Source organism: Amia ocellicauda, chromosome 6, assembly GCF_036373705.1.
Source record: "Amia ocellicauda isolate fAmiCal2 chromosome 6, fAmiCal2.hap1, whole genome shotgun sequence".
Taxonomy (NCBI): Eukaryota; Metazoa; Chordata; class Actinopteri; order Amiiformes; family Amiidae; genus Amia; species Amia ocellicauda.
The window spans coordinates 22333979-22357603 of NC_089855.1; the positions used below are offsets into that span (position 1 = coordinate 22333979).

General features: G+C 35.4%; 1 protein-coding gene across 2 annotated transcripts in view; it reads right to left on the reverse strand.

Annotated features, from left to right (window-relative positions):
• LOC136751235 (protein diaphanous homolog 3) overlaps positions 1-23625 on the reverse strand; it is a 371067-nt gene that overhangs the window by 93986 nt on the left and 253456 nt on the right. For both annotated transcript variants that reach the window (XM_066706676.1, XM_066706675.1), the window contains 2 exons: positions 19174-19413; positions 11467-11596 (listed from right to left, as the gene is read on the reverse strand). In XM_066706676.1, coding sequence (XP_066562773.1) covers positions 11467-11596; positions 19174-19413 — 370 coding nt within the window. The remainder of the gene's footprint in view (positions 1-11466; positions 11597-19173; positions 19414-23625) is intronic.

Consider the following 23625-nt stretch of genomic DNA (forward strand, 5'->3'; position numbering starts at 1 on the left):
TAGTTCATCTCATAATGAAAGTGTAAATAACTAAAATTACCACTTTTTCTTACATGGTTTTTATTTTATTGGATTACTTAAATGTATTACAAGATTACTATTATTGTAAGTGTATTGGCCACGGAATGAGCACAAAACTCCTACAAAGATGGAAAGAAAATATTAGTATTTTTTAAACATTGTACTATAAACACAATCTGCACTTTAGAAGCTAGAGCATTATGGACCTGTGCAAAATTTCAAACCAAAGGTCTTGTAATTGTCAGAGCACACCTACTGATTTCAAACAATGAACTTCAAAAAGAAAGACGGTCTTGTTAAGAAAACACAGCATGCTTTCCCAGGAAAATAGCTGTATGGTTATATATAAAGAAAATAATGGAAAAACATATTGTGAAACAATAATGACTGAAAAGAAGTCCCCCTAAAAGCAAACCACCAAGTCATTATCCGTTTGTGAAGCTGTGGCTTTAATGAAGTAGATCTTGTGATATGTCATATTGGTAGCTCATTAGCTGCAATGAAATTGTCCCTGCTGAAGCATTAGCAGATAACTGCCAAAATGTGTTATTCTTCAACAAAAATATATATTTTGTTTAATGTACAACAGTATTATTTGCAGGTCTTTAAAACTGACAAAACATGGGTTTGAATGAAAAAGATATTTGCTTCCATTAAAAGAGAAGGAAAGAGGGACAGAGAGAGGGCTTTTATTATGCATTTCACATTGCTCTTATTGGTACTTCTTAGAGAAGCACATTACTTTATGAAATGGTAAGAAAATTACTACAATCTGACTAGATGGTATTAATATTTGTCTAATGCACAGCTGCTAAGCAATCAAATCAAATTATAATATTAGGTTCTGGAATGCCAAGCTAACGGTGTTACAGTGATTTATGTTTTATTTCTATGTTTTATATATTTTGTATTATTTTATTTTGCTTAGTTACTACCTGTGAGGTAGGTTAAAAGCTAGTTTTGGAAATTACGGTTTCCTTTGTAATCACTTCAGATGCAAGTCATCTATGTACATGAGACATTTGACATGGGTGATTAATGCCAGGTCTATACTCTAAACCATTTAAAGAATATACTGTTTACAATATGAAGGCAGAATAAATGGATATAACTGTATTGGCAGCAATTTACAGTGGCTATAGGAAGTATTCACCCCCCTTGGACTTTCACATTTTGTTGTGTTACAAACTGAAATGTTAATGTCTTTAAATGGGATTCCCCCCCCCCCCTTTGATTTACACAAGCTACTCAACACTTTAACACTTTGAAGAGGTAAGATCATTTTTATTGTGAAAGCAAAGTGAATGGGGAAAAAACAACAACTGAAATTCACTCTCCGAGTCAATACTTGGTAGAAACACCTTTGGCAGCAATTAAAGCTGTAAGTCTTTTGCGGTAAGACTACCAGCTTTGAACATCTGCACTGTGCAATATTCACCCATTCTTCTTGTCCAAATCGTTCAAACTCTGTCAAATGGATGGGGATCATTGGTATGATAATATGATGCTGCCACCATCATGCTTCACAGTATGGATGGTGTTACCTTAGTGATGTGCTGTGTTTGTTGTTTGTCAGACATAACACTTAGGACAAATAGTTTTTATTTATCAGACCACAGAATCTTACAAATATTTGCAAATTCCAAGCAGGATTTTACATGGGCTTTTTTCAGAAATGCATTCCTTCTTGCCACTCTTCCATACAGGCCATATTTGGGGAGTACCTGAGCTACAGTTGACACATGAACAGTTTCTCCCATCTCAGCCATGAAACGCTGTAGGTTTTTCAGAGTTGCCTTTGGCCTTTTCCTAATGTAAGTAGATGGATTATGAACTGGTTGATGTATAGGAAACAGAGGGTGTCGATTAGAGGAGTCGCTTCTTACTGGAGTGAGGTTGTTAGTGGAGTTCCACAGGGATCAGTACTAGGGCCTTTTCTTTTTCTAATTTATATTAATAATCTGGACTCTGGGATAGTTAGCAAACTTGTCAAATTTGCAGATGATACTAAAATAGGTGGCTCAGCAGATACAATCTCGGCAGCACAGGCTATTCAAAGGGACTTCGATAATATTCAGTTGTGGGCCAACACCTGGCAGACGAAATTCAATGAGGACAAGTGCAAGGTAATACATGCAAGTAACAAAAATGTCCACTATAATTACACTATGGGAGGAATAGAACTAGATGAAGTAACGCATGAGAAAGACCTAGCAGGGTTCCCATGGAAAAAAAAAATCCATGACTTTTCCATGATCATTTTCTGATTTTCCATGACTAAATTATGTATTCGTTTACAAACAAAATGCTGGAAAGTTGGAAATGCACACAGAAAATGCACACAGAAAATACTGAGGATATTGATAAACACAATATGAAAGAAGCACATAATTAGCTTTTGCCATGACGGCCTCCTCCTCCTCCCCTTACAGCCATCCAATTCACCCACTTTAATAAAACATGCTACCATCAACTAATAAAGAGTACACAGAGGTGTAAATGCTAAATTAAACCTAGTACTATCAATATATTTGTAGAATAAATGTTAATTACAGAAGATACTATCCAAAATAACATTAACAATCTATTCTATGATTTTAGCAGTAATTTTGAGTTACCTTGAATATAAACTTCTACAAATCTGCTAAATTAATAAATAAAAACATACATTCAAACATTACGATATACAAGTGGTCAGTTCAGTAGGGGCCTACAGTAATCCACTGCTGTATGCTGCTAAAGAAGTAATGTTTTAATGTTTTTCGTTAGTTTTAAAATAACATTACAAACTTATTTTAAAGTCGGGACAGTTACTACCTTCAAAACTTAAGAGACATTTAGAAACAAAACACCGGGAACTCGTGGATAAACCTATTGAGTTTTTTCAATGAAAGCAACGTGAGTTGAAGATATCGGCTGAAGTTCACAGCTGCAGGCAATGAGCACCGAGGCGACTGTGACGTCTATTTAATCTCGCTCCCTCCCTGGGTGGGGAGTTAACCATTGTGACGGAGGACTGGCTATCATACCTGTTGTCTGCCCGGAGCACCCTGTTTGTTTTGGTTCTGTGTGATACAGTTTCCCTTTTGTGATTTTTCCTTGGACTGGTGAGCTAACCACAATAAAGCCCGGACACCGCGGGAACCCAAGATTCTCTCTGTGATTATTGTGTCCGGCTGTTACAGTGTTCTCAACACTTTTTTTTGCTAAAATCCTGTGAAGCATGTGTTACATAAATACTTTTTTTGTGTGCTTTCGAGCTGTGGTAAGTGTGCGGGTATTTCTTTCTTTACTTTATATGGATTTTTTTGTACCCTGCACCTACTAAGTAAGTTGGGTTTGCATGTGATTAACTTTTACTATTAATTTTATTTCACATACAGGACGATGATCATTATGGCAGATTCTGACCAATTTAGTCACAATCGCGTACACAGATTTACGTCATTTTGTTCAGAATCTATACACATACTGTGAATTTCCTGGCTGAGTGGTCAGATTCTGTTCAGAATTACGTACCATTTGTAGGACAAGAACGCAACCAATGATCTTGAGAATCTGTGCAGAATGCCAAAAGTCTGCGTGTTGTGGACGCACCAAGCTTCTTTGTGTTGCTGTATGGTTATAGGAGTTGTGCTTAGTGTATATGCTCTTCACATGGACTCTCCCAAGACTTGGAAATCCCTAATATCAGTACAGACCACTGTGTGCCATGACATTCATAATAACCACATGTATTACAGGGTATGTACTAAAAGGAAATTTTAAACAGGATTTAATACAATTGTATTCTGTACCATGAAACTGTCAGAGTGTACATTATATCCCATGTATGCTGTAAATGGGTTATATGTGGAGCTTTTTCCCATGACTTAATATTGTTTGGTCATTTTCCATGGCCATTTTTTTCGATGACTCTTCCAGGATTTTCCATGACCATGGGGACCCTGACCTAGTAGTCTATGTGGACTCCTCACTTTCTCCATCCAAACAATGTGGGGAAGCAATAAAAAAGGCAAACAGAGTGTTAGGGTATATTGTCAAAAGTGTAGAATTGAGAACAAGGACAGTAATGTTCAGACTGTACAATGCACTAGTTAGAGCTCATCTGGATACTGTGGACAGTTCTGGGCTCCACACTTCAAGAAAGATATAGCTGCTCTAGAGGCAGTTCAGAGGAGAGCAACCAGACTTATTCCAGGTCTGAAGGGAATGTCCTACTGAGAGACTGAGGGAACTGAACCTTTTCACCCTGGAACAGAGGAGACTACGTGGGGACTTGATTCAAGTCTTCAAAATCATGAAAGGCATCAACCACATTCAGAGGCGCTTTTCCAGTTCAGCAAGGACAAACGGACCAATGGAAATTGGGCTTCAAGGCATTCAAGACATAAAACAGGAGACACTTCTTCACACAGAGAGTTGCTGGATAGTATCCTTGGATCACTTAGTTATTAATGGACAACAAACCAGCATGATGGGTCAAATGGCCTCCTCTCATTTGTAAACTCTCATGTTCTTTCCAAAGTTGAATGCACTACCCTATGGGAACTTACAGATCCCACAAGATCCTACAATTTGAAATCACATGAACCATTTTTACGGCACACACATGACTCCATTCAACTTCTGAAGGCAATTGGTTTCAACCGAGAACATTTAGTATCATAGCAAAGGAGGTGAATACCTTTCTAATGAAGACTTTTCAGTTTTTTAAATGTAATTGATTTGTTTTGTTACACATCCAACATTGAAAGTGTGGAGTAGGTTGGGGAAATCAACAGAAAACAAAATCCCATTGAAATTAATAAACATTACAGGTTGAAACAACATGTGAAAATGTCCAAGGTCGGTGAAAACTTCCTACATACCTACATTCATATATACACATTTTAAGGCAAACTATTTTAAATTTGAAAGTGTTTGTGCTAAAGAATTGTAGTACAACAGGCACTTACACAGTATATGAATGTGAAAGAGCGTAAGAGAATCACATTGAAAATACTTGTCAAATGTTCTTACTCAGAAAGTAGTGGGGCTGGTGTTGGTGGGGGATCAGGGTAAAGTAAAGGCAGTGAAGCAGTCGGTCACATAGATATCTATGGTGGGAGTGGTATCAGTGTGTGATGTCTCTGGTCCATACACGATGCCATGTCACACTCCATGCACATAAATCATGCATCATTGCATTGCTGACATCTTACTTTCTTGAGCTGTCAAAATGCGCCAAATCTGTACTGGAACACTGATTTAGAAATATTAGAATTTTATTTTTCAGACACTTTTTCACTGCGTTATAGACCAACACAGCACACATTTAGTCAAATATCTGCAGATGGCAACAAAAAAAAAATGCAGAGCCATAGACGACCATACATATAACTATGGAGTTATGTTACTATGTTCCTATGGAAATAAAGTTGCAGAACATACAGTATTTCATACTTCAGTAGTTCCACACTCCTTGAAGACTACAGGACTCAACACAAACCATAGTAGTATTTGTAGTACTTATACTAAAGGAACTATCAAACACTCAATTTGAATTGGTTCAGTTACTGACAACCATCCGAAGTGTTATTTAGATGAACCATTTCAAAGCCATTCACTTTAAAACTACACATTTAGGCAGTTATAAATAATAATAATAATAATAATAATATTATAATTATTATTGTTTTTTAAATAATAATAATAATAATATTACCATTGTCAATTTTCCTTGAGGACTTGTGCAACACTATCTAGCCATCATTTTCTCAGCTCTACAATAATAAAGGGGGGGTTGTTTATTGACTGCTGCACTTTTTATCTCAGTTACCGATTTCCTGCTTAAACATATGAACCATCGCCCCCTAGCAGCAAAACTCAGTTATCCATGCATGGCAAATTAGATTATAAAGAAACGCCAATAATAATTGAACTACAATTTACAGCAACATCTTCAAGCTTCCTACAGCTGTACCCTATATATTAATAATTTCGTAAGTGCAATAATATACGAAAGGGTGTGACATAGACAGTGCCAACAATGCTAGGGTGTATGAAAGGGACTAACAGGGCATTGCTGGGACTCCGACACATATATGATGTTAAAAAGGTGCACTTATCAGCTTGCTCTTGTTTTATTAACCCACAACTCTTAAAAATAGATGGGTTTCAAAGATAAGTTGTACATTATGAAAGATTATTTCTTATTCATATATGTAAAATTCAGTAGACAATTAAAAAATAAAAATAAAAAAAAATTGCCATGTTTTACTGCAGATCATTTTCATGTTAAGCACACGTTCTGTTACTGTGACAAACACAATATGTTTTCATGCCATGATAAACAGCAATTATCGGCCTAGTCACTCAATACAATTTATTTACTGTGCCATTATTGCATTCATGAGGAGAAAATTGATTAATTACTAGCAAATAACTCATTCTGAGTCGCCTTAAAGGAGCGTTGCTCTACTAGAGCGTTAAGATATTTAAATTGGTTGTGCTGTTTCTGAAAATACTCAAGTGTTGTTGCATAACACCCCCTACATTATAGCATCTTTACAGATCTTCTAGGAAATGGTATTGGTTGCACTGGTGAAACAAAGTAATTTTATTGAACATGGCCACAGTCATAACTCGGTTAGATAAGCTGCCTTTAAAATACATTTGAAAAGTTAAAAATGATTCGACTTTCAGTCTCCATTAATGAGATTTATGATTGCTAAAATGTAACTCAGAAGTGATTTTACATATATATGTTAAACACATGTTATACACTCACCTAAAGGATTATTAGGAACGCCATACTAATACTGTGTTTGACCCCCTTTCGCCTTCAGAACTGCCTTAATTCTACGTGGCATTGATTCAACAAGGTGCTGAAAGCATTCTTTAGAAATGTTGGCCCATATTGATAGGATAGCATCTTGCAGTTGATGGAGATTTGTGGGATGCACATCCAGGGCACGAAGCTCCCGTTCCACCACATCCCAAAGATGCTCTATTGGGTTGAGATCTGGTGACTGTGGGGGCCAGTTTAGTACAGTGAACTCATTGTCATGTTCAAGAAACCAATTTGAAATGATTCGACCTTTTTGACATGGTGCATTATCCTGCTGGAAGTAGCCATCAGAGGATGGGTACATGGTGGTCATAAAGGGATGGACATGGTCAGAAACAATGCTCAGGTAGGCCGTGGCATTTAAACGATGCCCAATTGGCACTAAGGGGCCTAAAGTGTGCCAAGAAAACATCCCCCACACCATTACACCACCACCACCAGCCTGCACAGTGGTAACAAGGCATGATGGATCCATGTTCTCATTCTGTTTACGCCAAATTCGGCCTCTACCATCTGAATGTCTCAACAGAAATCGAGACTCATCAGACCAGGCAACATTTTTCCAGTCTTCAACTGTCCAATTTTGGTGAGCTTGTGCAAATTGTAGCCTCTTTTTCCTATTTGTAGTGGAGATGAGTGGTACCCGGTGGGGTCTTCTGCTGTTGTAGCCCATCCGCCTCAAGGTTGTACGTGTTGTGGCTTCACAAATGCTTTGCTGCATACCTCGGTTGTAACGAGTGGTTATTTCAGTCAAAGTTGCTCTTCTATCAGCTTGAATCAGTCGGCCCATTCTCCTCTGACCTCTAGCATCAACAAGGCATTTTCGCCCACAGGACTGCCGCATACTGGATGTTTTTCCCTTTTCACACCATTCTTTGTAAACCCTAGAAATGGTTGTGCGTGAAAATCCCAGTAACTGAGCAGATTGTGAAATACTCAGACCGGCCCGTCTGGCACCAACAACCATGCCACGCTCAAAATTGCTTAAATCACCTTTCTTTCCCATTCAGACATTCAGTTTGGAGTTCAGGAGATTGTCTTGACCAGGACCACACCCCTAAATGCATTGAAGCAACTGCCATGAGATTGGTTGATTAGATAATTGCATTAATGAGAAATTGAACAGGTGTTCCTAATAATCCTTTAGGTGAGTGTACATGTTATTACAACATCACAGTCCAACTCAGAAACCGATTTTAAGGTGTCTGATTTTAATTTACAGAGCTGCCGAGGAAATTTCCAGTTCTCTCAGGTTTTGATCCTGTAAGGCGCCCATCTGCACAGGGACACGCCTCTGTTCAGTAGCGTTTGCCCTAAAGTTTCCTGTGAAGTGGAAAATGATGTGTTGCGACAGTCTGTGTACCCAATTGTCTTTATGCTCATGGTGCTGCCTCAAGCAATATGACCACAGTGAACATACATCAATTTTGTACTCTAGTATCAGTCAGTTTAAATTAGATGTGCTATGTCTTACTCTACAGAAGGAATTCATAATTGAGAAATTAATGTAAGAATCTACTGGGCCACAGACCTAGATGTTCAGGACTGTCTGCTGTACAATGAGGCGATAAAATAAAATGTATCTTCCCCGACTCCCATTACTAGTGTAGCATGAAGGATTTATGAGAAAACTGAAAATATGAGGAGTTTTCTCGATTAATGTTAGCTTTGTTAAAAAGGAGGCCTTTTATTAGTGCATTAATGTATTTATGTCAGAAAAGTGGGAACCAACCTCTCCTTCCAAGCAAGAAAATAAAGATGCAAAATAGAGAACCACACACACACAGAAATTAACATAAATGTGTGTACGTAAACATAAATAGACATACATAGACACACACATAGCTGTAGTATTTATCAACGACGGCTTTTCAGAGTTTGTTGAACATTTATTCAGTCCAGAGATAACTATTGATTCCTGTTGATTGAACTGAGTTAAGACAGGGAGTGTGTTAAATTTGTGACTGCGACTCCCCAGAAATCAATGTGTGGCAGTCAAACATTTACACAACCCCTGTTGTGATAAATAAGTATAGTTAAATGAAAAGTATGTATTAAACTAAATGAATCTGAGAATAATCATTTTAAATGGAGCGTGTGAATACATTCAACTTCAATTATGGAAAACATTTCTTGTCAACATCTTATTCCACTCTTAACTATTTATAAGTTGAACATACATTGAATACAGCAGTAGTAAAACCAGTTCTGACTGAGGCAGCATTGTCTATTGCAGAGGCTCCTAGCCCCCCTTCCCCTGACACACACACACACACACACACACACACAAAAGTAAGAACAAAGAGCAAAGAAAAAGAAAAAAGGTTGTAAGGCAATTTTGTACATAATGAAAGTAAAATTCAATGTATTTTAAGAATGAATGCTTGCTTTGGAGCAAGGAATAATTAAGTATAACTACATTAAAATAAATGAGTGCTGAAGGTCACTTTTCATTCCAGGCTCATTGCAGTGGCTTTCACTCTCTCACAAAATTGCATTACCCAAAAAAAATGTCATGATTTACAAAATGATTTCCTCATCCACATTTGTTTCTTTATTCTAATGCCATTCTGAATAATTCATTCATTTAGAACAGGTTAACTTCATCAACAGAAATACAAGAGTACATGACGTGACTGTTCAAGGTCTGAAGTTTGCATCACATAGCGCCTTTCGAATACTTGGAGGACATTAAAAAGTCTCAAGTCTCCAGATATAAAAGCTAGTCTGCCATTCTACAGTTGTTCTTATAGATACAATGTGTCTGAAAAGTTCAGCCTGTTCAAAATTCATGTCCATTTTCAGCTGAGTGTATGGTATAGAATGCAATTTTAAATTAGTGTTATGTAAAGGACTCAAATAAATCAGTACTAATGATTTAGGAAATTAGTTTAAATTGTGATTAATTAATGACTTGAGTATGTCATTCAAGTACATGAGTCAACACCAAATGAGAAACATAAATAAATAAATTAATAAACACAAAAAATCCAATTAGAAATGATCTCACTTGATCAGCCTTTTTCATAAAGTTCTAGAAAACCTTAGCAGGAATAGCATCTGCATATAGTTAGCAGAAAACCTTATGCAGTAATACATAAATAAAATTATAGTTGTGAATATTAAATATGCTGGAAAAAAAAAATTATTTTCATATTTTTTTAAATATCATTATTGGCTTGGTTGGCTGAAATGTTAGTCTTTCCATCTCTCTCTCTCTCTCTCTCTCTCTCTGTGTGTGTGTGAAACACTGTATCCAATCTCATATACATGCATACACAAAAAAGGCACTTTTTTGCAAGGGCAGGAGGTGGTAATCCTAGATTTATTTTCAAATTCTATGTATGCAAAATAAATCTGGCCTGCTTAAAGTCGCCATATAATTCAGATTACAGTCAGCTTCCTCTCTCACCCTAGATGTTCCTGTGTTGTGACTATTTCACGGCACTAGGTTGCCCGGGGGTGATGCATCTCAGTGGGGCTGCACTTTGGTTTATATTTTGCAGTTTAGCTGAAGAGTCATTGTGCAGTTCTTTGAGATCCTTGGTTGTAATTAAAGCTCTATCTAAGAATATGTTTTGGTCTTTGTTTGTTTTTTATATATTTTTAAGCCGCTTTCATTACATCATCACAGATCCAAGAGGGTTTCAGCTCTTTAAGGATGAAAGATCTGCTTTGTTTTACCACACCACTTACCTTCATACACATGGGACAAGTACATTATTGTAGATTAGCCTTATGCCAAGAATATCAATGTGTATGTAAATATATACACACACATTTTTATCTAAATTACCCAATACCCCTGAATCATTTCTTTGGTCTTTCTGAAAATGGCCATACGTGAGTTTTCTTGAACACTTTAACTTGGCAATTTATTCCTTTTAATCTTTATAACACTACTTCATAATACCAAATATCCAAATATTTAAGTGAATAACAGAACCTTAACTGCATTTATATATTTTTTAAGAGTGCAAATTAAATATTAAAGTCAAACCATTTAAACATGTTTGTCTAAAACTGTCAGAATATTAATCAATCACAATTACATTGCATCAGTACAAAAAAAGCATAAATGTTTCTTAAGACTAAGCTCCCTTGTTTATTTAATTATTAGATATAACATACAGCACATTTTAAACAAGTATCATACTATTTGCAAATGGAAATGTTGTATATTTATAACTATTATACAATTTACATCTAAAGCGATGTTAAGTCATAACATACGCATTAACAGTTTATAGATATAGAGGCATGTGACTTAAATCTGGAGCTGTTCATTCATTGGATGATGCCTTGCTTTTAATATTAATTACTGTATAGCCATGGTAGATATCAGTCCATACCATAGGACCATCAGACAACGGGCAGTTATTGACTTGGAACCTGAGCTCTGGGATTTATGGGCGAGGAGACGGAAGGGCATCAGACACTTATGGCCAAGACATTCTGGTTAGCCAGTGCTGGGAAACCTCTCACTTAAGTTTGGTGTGCTATATGCCATAGGGAGAGCATATTAAAGCTCCTACTTCTAGCCATCCATAAGTGTTTAGATGGTTTAGAAACATGGCAGATATTAAAAAAAAAAAAAACTAAATTTTACCAACCTCTGCTGGCTTTGTCAACGTGCTGAAAATCATCCACAAACTTCAGAACCTCCGGAACTCTCTCCTCACACACTTCAGCCAGAAAATGAAGCAAGGTTGTTTTCTGATCGGCTGATTTGGTGTCCTTGAGCTGAAGAAAAAATATGAATGAGAAAGGTCAATCAAACTGTTGATAGTGATAGCTCTTCTAAATTATGGGAGAAAACCAGCTCCCGATGAAAACGGCTATAACAGACTGAATTCCCATTCATATTTGGCACAGGGATAATTATATTTCAGGACGGGTTTAACCTCTGACAAATCCAGTCAGAGAAGATGTTATCAACAAATGCCTTAAATTAATACCATTATCAGCTGATTCAGCAAGATGCCTTTATAATTGGACAAAAAAAAAAAAAGTTTTGCTTCATGAAACATGCTGACTGAGTTGAAATTGAATGAATTATTGAAGGAAAACATCTATACAAAATAGAACAACTTATTTCTTATTTAAAAATAAGCTTTCTGATTCAGCTCAATGATATGTGTAATACATGCATGTTTTAGGGATTTATATTTATGACACCACTCATTTTATTTTTACTAAAAGTATTCTAACATAAGGCAGAATAAAACAATCATCGGTACAGTAGTTGACTATTAGGGAAAACAAATCAACTCTTATTCTGTTTCTACATCTGCAAAGAAGTGTATATATAAGATGCAATGAGAGACATTGGGTAGGAGTATGAAAGTCTTCTCTGAATTAGAATAAGCCCCTAATGTTTCAGTTGTTTTTCTTTGTGGATTGTATACCCACATACTCAACTTGTATTAGTCTCATCCAGTAATTTTTAGACTGGGAGATCTGGAATGGCATCAGGCAGGAGAGTATAAAAGGTGAGTAGTGGTACACCAATGAAACAAATTAGAAGTATCCAGTAACACCGTATGAAATTGCGTATGGAATTAACAGAGGCTGCATGCTTCCTGTTGGTGGACAGAGTGCAGGACGGCTCACTAATTTTTAAAAAGCACCTGACCGGGATCTTTTTTTAATAGGAGAATGACTATCAAATATCTTTGTAGTGCCAGTAGGTTATTTCTAACATGTACAGATATGAAACATTGGGAAGTAAACTAGCCTTTCCAATCTGTTCTGTCTTTTCTTAACTGTGCCTTGAACATGTAGTTACACAGCCACGCATGACATGCTAGCAAAAAGAACAAACACCAAAATGTCAAAAGGCACCATTAAAATGCTAAAAATCAAAATGAGTCAGCTAATGGAAAGGGAAAAAAAATACACATAATTAAGACTCAAAGGTCAAAAATATGATATTTAAATGGATACCCAAGACCAGCTTATAATAGCCAGTGACACACAGGGAAGGACAAGTGCTGCATTTCCAAGCATTAATAGCACATTTATATTGCATACATTGCACATGCCAGAATTTTAAATCTCAATTAATCTTTTTTTAATACTCTTCATATGCTATTCAATTAAAATTCATATAAAGCACTTAGAAGGCCCAGCATGCAATAGAAGGAATAGGGAATCAATCCGGAAACAGATTTTTTTTAAATCTTTTTAAACTCGTTGCCAAAAATGTTACAGAAGGAAACAAATCAAGCAAGCTCAAAATGTATTTTTAACATGGGATATTGAACTGACAGCATGCCCTGAACATTACATAGATAAACAGCGTAACATCAACAGTATGCAGAATATGAAATATTCAGTAATTGTATGGCATACAAATGGAATTCATGTTTGTAATTCTTCCTTTGTTACAATATTCTATACATCACTTTATCTATCTCTGCCATTTTCTATAGACTTTTTTCTATCATATCAAAGGCCTGTCCGTTATAGAACTGTTGTTTGAACATAATTGAGTAGTATTGCAAAGTTCTGCATAAAGAATGTATGTTAGCTTATGAGGGGACACCTCCTTTTCTCACTTTTCCTTTCTCCCTTAGTAAAAGGTAAATCTGGAGTAAATACATTTTAGATAGCAAGGTGGGAGGATTTAGGTTTTCATTATTTTTAATTGCAGATTTATCACAATGTTACTTTAAAACTACTGAAAACATCGAATTTGTTTTCACCTCTGCTCTTTTCCAAACATACTATATTCTGCTTTTTAATATTGTTTTCAATAAATCAAATGCACGGGGAGGTTTTACTTCTGTAATTCGTAAAAGTCCCAGTGCATGTCCACAGATTTTTTAATACTTACATAGTATAATAACTAAGACAAAAATAAGCATATGCATTTATCATTCATGCATATGCTTCCACATTCACCTAAAACCTACTTCTCTCTCTGCTGGGGTCAGCTGCCTAAATGACCAATAAATTGTTTTAAATTAGCTGTCATTTGAACGTGATGATCTGTATCACTACAAATCATTATCATACTGTGTCATTGACACACAACAATATATTCTGAATGTAAATATTTGTTTAATGTGTGCACTTCAACAATGGTTGTAATGTATCACTTGGAAGCTCTGGGAGTTACATAAATGGTACAGAGTCTCACTCAGGCCTGATGATTAAGATATGGACATTAAATTAAATTAAACAATAACAATAATAAAATAAAAACTACAGTTATTACAAACCATGTTAACATACCATAAATACATACATACATGATAAGCATGTTAAACAAAATTGCAAGTGCTAGTCTGTATAAAAGATTTATTGTAGCTAAAGGAATATGAATATTTTACTGGAAGATTTTCTCGGAAACAAAACACTACACTGACTGTAGTAGAACCTCAGCTTAATCTGCATATGTTCCTTCAAACAGAAGGTCAACTCAAAAGAAACATTTTCAAAGTATTTGATTTTAAAAGTAAATCAGATTGCTAGCCAAACCTTTAATAGATTGAAATGTTTGCCTGTCCAAGCCATGTCAACATGGATGTCTTGGGTAGATATTTATCACTGCATATCAGTAGCTTCTCCTACCTTGGGAATAAATGTGACTTATTGTTAAGAATGTGTCTGCTTTGTCCCATCACAAGAACAAAATATGTAAAGATTTCTGCAACTGCACGGGTGAACTGTACTTTCTATATCGGTGTGAAGATAAACACATAAATCAAAAGTAATCCCTATTTCTGTTCATCACAAAAGCAAAATAGTGCTAAATGCTCTTTGAAGCTTCATACACCAAAATCAGCATTTGATCAACAAAGTCGAATAAGAGCATTTTGACCCACAATGTTTTGAAGTAAATAGTTGTTTTTAAAATGTTGTTTCTTTCTTAAAATAAAAAGCTTCTTTCTTTGATGAATATAAAAGCGGTATCTTAAAGAAAGAAAGCCACTTTGTATTTGACAAGTTAATTTGATGGTATACACTAAAATCACACCCGAATTGGAAAAGCAGATTTTTTTCATTGTCAATTATGATTACCAACCTTCAATTTCAATATATGACAGCTATAGCAATTTGAAAAAGGGGGAGAACAGGATGCAAGGAATTAGGGTTTGTGTATGTACATGACAATTTCAGGTATATTACCCTGTGAAATGCCCTATATATGTACAATGAAAACAGTTTGAAGTACAGAATGAAATCTGTATACCTCTACCTCTATATTGTATTAGTTTCTAATCAACATTCAATTTTGTATTATAGTGTGAATACTTCAGAATAACTGCTGGGCTTTGATAAAAACAAATGATGTGTCCTATCTGACGTTATCACACTCCAGTCCAATCCATAATAAACATGTAAAATAAATAGTGTACGGTATAGCTTCTGTTTTTATATTTATTTTATTCAAACAAATGTAAACTTATTATGCAGATGAGAACAGTCTAAACCCCTGTGGATCTAGTACTGTAAACATTTATTTGATGTCAGATTTCAAGCACTTTTTTTGATATTGTTATTATCAGCGTGGCATGTAAACAATTATAAAGACAAATAGGATACTTAGGTATATATCTAAAAAGACAGAATTAATTTGAAGAGAACCTAGGAGAATGCTGAGCAATGCCCTCATTAAGACGCTTCTGAAAAACACACTTAGTTCTGGTCGCAATGTCATGAAAGGGACCTAGACTTTTTAAAGAGTGCAGCTAGACTTGTTCTGGGGCTAAAGGGCATGAATTATGATTATCTCTTTAAACTCAGCAGAAGCTGTCCAAGAGGAGACTTAATAGCAGTTTTTAAACTCTTGAAAGGAACAAAGAATTTTGACATCACAGGCAGGTTGTACTAACAGGATAAAAAAATGGGATCAGATCTGGGCTCATTTGAGCTGGATCAGGAAAAGTTGTTATAAGAAGATGATTAAGTTGAGGCTCAGCGTAACTGAAATTCTGACCCAATTCTTTATCAGCACATGTGGAAACTAAGGGAAATAGAAAGGTATGCTGTAGTTAGGTATCCAGGTAAATACCATAAAATGAATAAAAGTTGAATGTTGAGGACCTCATGAAGTGCGAATGGGACTTATGCTGTGGATATACAAGACACGTCTGTGCACTCAGTATATATTTAACTACACCTGTAAAATAGTATACTTAAAATTTAGAGGGCTCTAAAATGAAGTCCACTTGGTGCTGAATGAACACTGGAAAGTGACTGAAACAAGCTCTCCATTCCGTGCTGTTTACTAGTTATTATTTTTTCTAGTTTTCTGTTTTTGGGACGTGGAACAGGGCTATGTGGAGACAATTTCACATTAGGCGATATTGCTTCAGTGTGCATTATATTAAAATGTTCTCTATTATTCTGCTTCTTGCAATGACATAAAACTTGCAACTAAAAGCCTGCAGACAATTTGGACGTTTTGAGATATATTATGCTGTTTGGTAAACAATTCTCTGTCAAACTTCAGTTTACAGATCATTTGAAATCCACCATATTGCAGGATGGAGTTATCGCATTACCTTCAGCACAGTAAAGATTCACTGGATTGACAGTCTTCACATATAATCATGACTGAGATTCACAGCTTTCAGAGCTTCAGGCTAGAGTCTACACTGCTGCTAATATGGAGCATAAGTATTTTTAGTTAGAATGCCAAAAGGTGTCATCATAGCTCAATAACTCATTATTCACTGCCATCTTCTCCACTCTCCCAATGGAGAACAATTATATTATACGGCTAAGGATGATTCCATCTTAAGTAAGAATATAGCAGAAAGTACTTCGAGAGAATTTAAAAAAGCAGGACCTGACCTTGAAGTGTTTTATCTAAACAATGTTATCCACCGCTATACACTAGCTGAATGACATATTGTCATGTTCGAAATAAAAATGCAACAAATCCGCGCCAATTGTGACCATCATTTTAAAACATCGCTTTGAAAGCAATATGAGTATTTTCCAGGAAAAAAAAAAAAAAAAAAAAATATATGGACCACTACTATAATTTTCTGCAGTCAAATACAGACATGATAATCACCTGTTCTACAGTTAGTATTTAATGCCTTTGGAAATTATCATTTCTGAGAAAAACTATAAAACAAAAAACTATAGCCTTGAATTTTAACAGTACAACCAGATATGAAATCCCTTGTGTTTATATATTTTTAAAAATCTGGTAAAAAATTGAATGAAATAAAAGCAAATCTGCAAGCCTATTCAGTTAACTGGCAATTGAAATATAAAGTTTGCTTCAAAAAAGGGTTGTGTGTGGGTAGCTTTTCTTTACATAATACTGTGAAATTACCTGGATTCATTCCTGTTAGAATCTCTTATCTTACAAAATCATGACAAAGTTTACATTTGTTTGCTCCATAAATGTTGGCAGCCATATATGGGGCAACCTAACCAGTCCTATCTTTTAGACTAAGACTCCAGCAGAGCAAAATCTACACAGTAAAGATCTGCTATGCCACCTGTATGGCTGTATGGCATCAAGGACAGCAGATCCAGTGCCATGTTGATTACAACATGAGATCCGCTGCCTCTTCAGTGTCTGGACTAAGACAAACTCAAGGCCAGGACTACGAAAGGGCTCAATAATATATCTGGCTGCAATGGGGTAATGGTGCCATTGATATGATAATGTGCCATTAACAAACACTTTGATTAAAAGTCCTGCTTAACAGGGAGTGTGTATGAGTCTTAAAGCAATTTCAGTACAATCTGTTATTTTCCACTTATTTATTTCCCATTTTCTTATTTTTGGAAGAGAAAACTATGAAAACATAATGCAATAAGTATTAAAAGTAAAGCTGTTGTTTTGGAAGACCCCTGTTTTACCGACTGAAATACTATTTGCTTTGTTTAATAGGTTATTGCAGACACAGCGTGGTTTCCAGAAATATTATTATAAGCTATATAAAACGAAGGCCATTATACCAAATTGAGATATCAGCAGTAATAACATTTAGTTATTACACATAATGAAATAACATTCAAAGAAAACGTTAGGTTTCACCAAGTGAGCTAGCTAATATCTTAGCAGATAGGGACTTTGGGAAAGGAATGAAACGAGTAGGGCGGAGCCTACATTAGACTACTTCACAGGTAGAATGGTCTGTTGTTGATTTGGCAAACATTTGTTTGAGAAGTCACAAAGTGTGAGCAGCATTGAAGGTAGAGGATCATGTCAGGAAATAATGAGAAAAGGGGAGCTTGTTGTTTCTGCACTTTTTTAGATTAGCAGATACAAACATTGTGGTTATTGGTAAAATAGTAAATCAACTTAAACATTTCAGGAAATCCATTTTATCAAGGGAAATACTTAGAGGAGTTGATATGATTGACATCTTTAACACAAACGTAAGATGAATACTAAGCCAATACATCGATAAAGAAAACAGGTGGATTTTCACCACTCACGTAAAAGAATAAAACCGATTGTGCACGGCAAAATGCACCGTTTACCGAACATGCAAATGTAAGCTGCACAGAACATGTACGGGAGAATTAAATAGCAGCAACAGTAATAATAATATTAAAATTAACAATGTTTATTGTATGCTTGATTTCCACTGCCTCTGGAAAACATTTGTTTCCAGTCCCCCTGCTGAGAAGTAGAGCTGTTGTTGACATGATTGGCAGTGGAAAAGGAAAACAAATCCAACAAAAAATATACTGTGAAAAAGACAAACAGAATATTATTATTATTATTGGTAGCAGTAGTAGAAGTGGTAAAAATAAAATCGTACTAATTAAAATGTAGGAAAATTATTAATATTTTACCATGTGTATTCAATTGTTTTTTAACCTTACTAAATTGTGTAGTTAATTCACTGGGAAATTGTGCCATTAAAAAAAAAAAAAAAAAAAAAAAAAAAAAAAAAGAAGAAGCTGCCACTAACATTCATTTGACATAACCATCCTGGTACCAAGTGAAGCTGAAAGTGACAAAGGTTGCAGAAAAAGGTTGCAGCAAATATGAGCTGGAACAGTTGTCTGCTTTACATCCTACCAAGTAGTCTATCCCAGGAAGAAAAATCTTCACACTTCCTTTTTAGTTTATAGGAATAATTTATTTCACCATTTGATAGCAGACGCATATACCTTGAGTTTAGCTTTCAAAGACATGCAGGAAAAAGTGTATTTCGAACTAGACCTTTCAAGGTCTCGGTTTGCAAGTATCAAGGACATCTCTTTCAAAAGGCTACAAAGATGTCAGTATACTCTCTGAAGTTAAAGGTTTTAAAGTAATGTTAACTGTGGGGGTATGAGCTTGCAAATGTGGTGTCGGTACAGCGTGTAGTTCGAAAACATTGACTCACTTTGCACAGGGAGCTGAGGTCGAAGCCATACGACTGAGCATTTCGGGAGCCGGAGTTCATGTAGTTTCCCATTAGCAGAACTAGCTCCAGCAACTTGTTAAAGCTTTTACTCTTCCTTATCTCTTCACAGGCAGCATTCACAGCCATGATGTCAGGTCTGATGTTGTTCACCTGCTCTTCAAACTGCAGCTTAAACAGAATAGCATTGAGACGTGGCCGGAGCTTCTTCACACCACTCATCTGATCGTAGAGAAAACAGAGGGAAAAAACAGTTCTGAATTTGTGCTCCGTTCAACTGTATATAAGCAAAGATGATTTATTAGTGTCATAGTGTCAAGGCTTGAAGAAACAATATATTCTTAAATGGTCTTGTAGTTATCCCCCCCAGCACATATATTTATCATTATTTCAGGTGCTGTGTTTCTTTAAATTTTGCACATATTAGATCTCGGCAGCTGAAACTCATAGTTAATAAGTTGTAATTGCAACTTAAAATGATTTTATTTTTGCATGTAATTATGAATGAAATCCCTCTTGTTTTAAATCAATCAAAACTTACTGTATATTAAATCACACTCAGCTGTGGGGGATTTTTTTTTTTTTTTTTTTTTACAAAGAATGAGTATGCAAAGAACATTCTTGATTCAGTTTTAAAATACGTATGAAATGTTATTTCATTCAAGGTTACCAAAGGGGTTGTTTAACTCAATAGTGATTTGTTAGAGTTAGAAAACAAATTAATAGGGCAAAGTAAATACATGCAAATATATTTATAGTTTAGAGGCATCATGGTCTGTTTTGTTACTGAATATGTAACACGTTTAAATGGGTTTAAAATGAAAAACAAAAACTTTATTTTAGTATAATCAGTCTAACATTTTAAATATCAACTTTAATATAAATAAGCATACTTTCTTCATATTTCTAGAAGCACAAATGGGGACAGGGGCAACTACACAGACACGCACACCAATGTGACTATAAGCATTCTTTTCATCGTGTTAAGAAAAACTATGAAGTCAATTTCTGACAAATTAAATCAAGTGACGTTATTAAATCGTATAATATTTTCAATTAAACACAGTAAACCGACTTCTTCTGTAATTACATAGCATTTGTATAGCAAACTGGAAATTCGTCAATGGCGCAGCTCCAAGTGTCTGAGCCGCACAGACAAAACTCTCTACACCAAAAGCCTGATCCTCAAAAGCAAGGGATTTGATGCACTCTCTATATTCTAGAGCAGTGAATTCACTGACACAGGCTCATGTGCACACTAACTTATTCTTATTCTTACTGTTTTGTAAGCAGAACTGCTTAACACAGTTGAACAAAAACATTTAACAAAAACATACACTGAACTCATGTGCTGTAAGTAAAACCTTTGATGCATCAAACTAAAAAGACTTGCTAAATATGTTTTGGTAGAGTGATAACTGCCAAGCATAAAATTACTTACAGTTTAAGCATTGCCAGTATTTATATTACATTTACAATAAATCACTTACACAGAAAAGCAAAACGAGTCACTAATATGATTGAATAAACAGATAAATCACTGTTTCTGAATTTATACAACCTTACCAATCTATTAAGACATATTTTAAAAGTGGTGATAACTTTTATGAAGGAAAACTAAGATTCCATGATCTTTAAAAAACAAGAATGAATCATCTTTAGATTAATAACTAAATTACATAATGTGTCGAGTAGTAAAACAAGCACATGTGCCAAATGTATTTAATGAAAGATAGGACTGTCCTTGCTTAGAAATTATTGTAAAATAAAATAAATTAAGAAAAAAATTGAAATGAACACATTTGGGGCACAGAAAAAAAAGACATGCGCCTGTATAAATATGTTGTCATCTTGTAATGGATATCCTCCCTTAATGTAAGATTAATCTAATCCTTAAAGAAACACACAAATTCAAAACTTTTTTGAACAAGATAGATCTACTATAATATTAAAAAACGATTCCAACATAAGAGAGAGAAAAAAGATAAATACAGAAAGCAGGACATTTTTATTTATTATGTTAAAAGGGCTCTCTCATCTACAGCCAAACGATTTAACACGTTCACTTGTAATATACATTTGCAGACCGAAAATATCTCAAGTGTACACCCAAGAGCATGTCAAGTTACTTTGAATTTCATATTGATGCAAAATCTGTCATGCTATTTAGATTTATCTGCCAGGTTGTTGTCCGCTGAGACCTATCCCTCAAGGCGAAAAGCCAATTAAACTTTTCAGCTCTTACTTGTTTTGTGGAAAGCAAATGTTTGCTATGTTCATACACCCGCCAGGTGATGTTTCACTGCCTAAGGTATAATAAGGTTAGGTCAGGTATGCTGAGGGGAGTGAAAGCTAGATCAGATGGAAGATACATGAAGATCAAATCATATAAACAGCACCAGAGGATGTCCAACAGAAATCTCAAGCAACACAGTTAGGTGCCTTTGTTGGAGCTATTAACAAACAACAAACCTGTATATGTACACTTGCCTCCAAATTGTATTCATACCTATGTATTCATACCTATGATTAATTGTAACTATCAATATGGGTTTAGCAAAGACAAAACTGGTGTAAATGTATTTTTATTTCAACAAAATGTTTAAAACATGAATCATCAATATAATATTCATGAGAGACATATTTCTAAACATATAAGCTTGGATTTTAACAAGTACGCAAGCACAAAACCCCATTGACTTTCTATTGATTTACACTTGTGTATAGAACTTAAAATCAAGCCCACAGGGCCCTTTTTAGCAATATGTGTACAGGGGCTGTCAATAATGACAAAAATGACGCTTTAACAAACTGCTGTGACTATTATTTAGAAGTCAGCTGTCAGTCGTGGTCTAATGAACCTCAAGTCAACATTGCCATTAAGAATTCTTGTGTCTGTACACCAGCACAAAATCCTACTGTGGTTGTTCATGTTCATGTTATCTTCGGCATGACAACACATTTCTCTCATATTTGAGGTCATGTTTGCGAGTTTATTTTAGTCTTCCAAATGCAAAGTACCTCATTCATAATACAATAATGGGATGGTTTGTTTAAATATTACGGAACGCACTGGAATTAATAATGCCCATTCAAATAATGAACAGGAGTTTACATGGGCTGTTATGCTGGACAGAGATGATGAGAGAGTCTGTCTAGGACAGTGGTTTTCAAACTGGTCTTGGAGTACCCCTTGCCTTGCTGAGGTCTTAATTGCTTAACTGAATCCTTAATTGAACTAACAAAGCAATATACTATTCAATTAAGTAATTAAGACCTAGGTTGGAACACAAACCAGCAGGGCAGGGGGTACTCCAGGACCGGTTTGAAAACCCAAGGTCTAGGATACAGGGGGCTTGCAGTTAAAACTATTCATGCTGCCATGAAGAAGATCGTCGTCATAATAATAATAATGGTGTTATTATTGTTATGATTAGTTTTAATAACACTAGAAATAGTATGCGTAAAAAAGCAGACAGCACAGCAATTCCCATTATTGCTTTTCTTAGGCTATATAAGCACTAGCTCCTGACGGTTAATGTAAGGTACTTGATAAAACATGTCAGAATTACACTGTTCAGTCACACCACATGTCCAGAACAGTATATGACAAAGCAAGAAAAAATAAAACCTGATTGGCTATAAACCTAAAGCATTCAGTATTGTTTCCATGGGACACACTACAAAGTGCAAAAAGGCTTAATACATAGATTCACAATTAAGGTGTTACACTCTTAGAATAAATGTGTTGTTTCAATAAAGGACAACACATTGTGTGAGTTAATTCAAACGCTGGCACAGTGTTGAAATATGAAGAGAAAAACATCTGAGTAATAACCAACACGGATTGTACAAAAAAGGACACAAAATGTGTTGTTCTTAAATCAAACATTATTTCAAAGCGTGTCCCTCACATCTAACTTTTATTGTGAACTCAATAATGAAACAGATTTCCTTTCACAGAGCCAAATATTAGTCAATTATAACCTATGCTATTGAGCAAAACAACAGGATTATGCGTTTAATGCGTTCAGTCATAAAAATGTGTTAATGTATCAGCTAAGCCTTGAAACCTTGAAGCCCTGATAATAAGCCTAATTTAGTATGAAAGGGAAATGTTTAACTGCATACTGCACCTTAAATTGACCATTTATGACAGATATAGGTTACGTCAGCACCAAGCACCCAGCTGATACTACTAGAAAATGGTAAAAATGATCAAATAAAAGTTTAGTAACCATTGAGTATTTCCAGCCCGTCATAGGATGTGATCTCAGAGTGGTGATAGTTGTTAAGTAATGGTCGGTAACTATGCTCTTCAAGTATATTTTACTACTTCCTTGCTACATGCTCCCCATTGTGCACCACAGCTTCAATGTCCTATTCTTCCTATATGTATAATCCACAAACCTACAGCTCCTCTCCTTCTTGCTT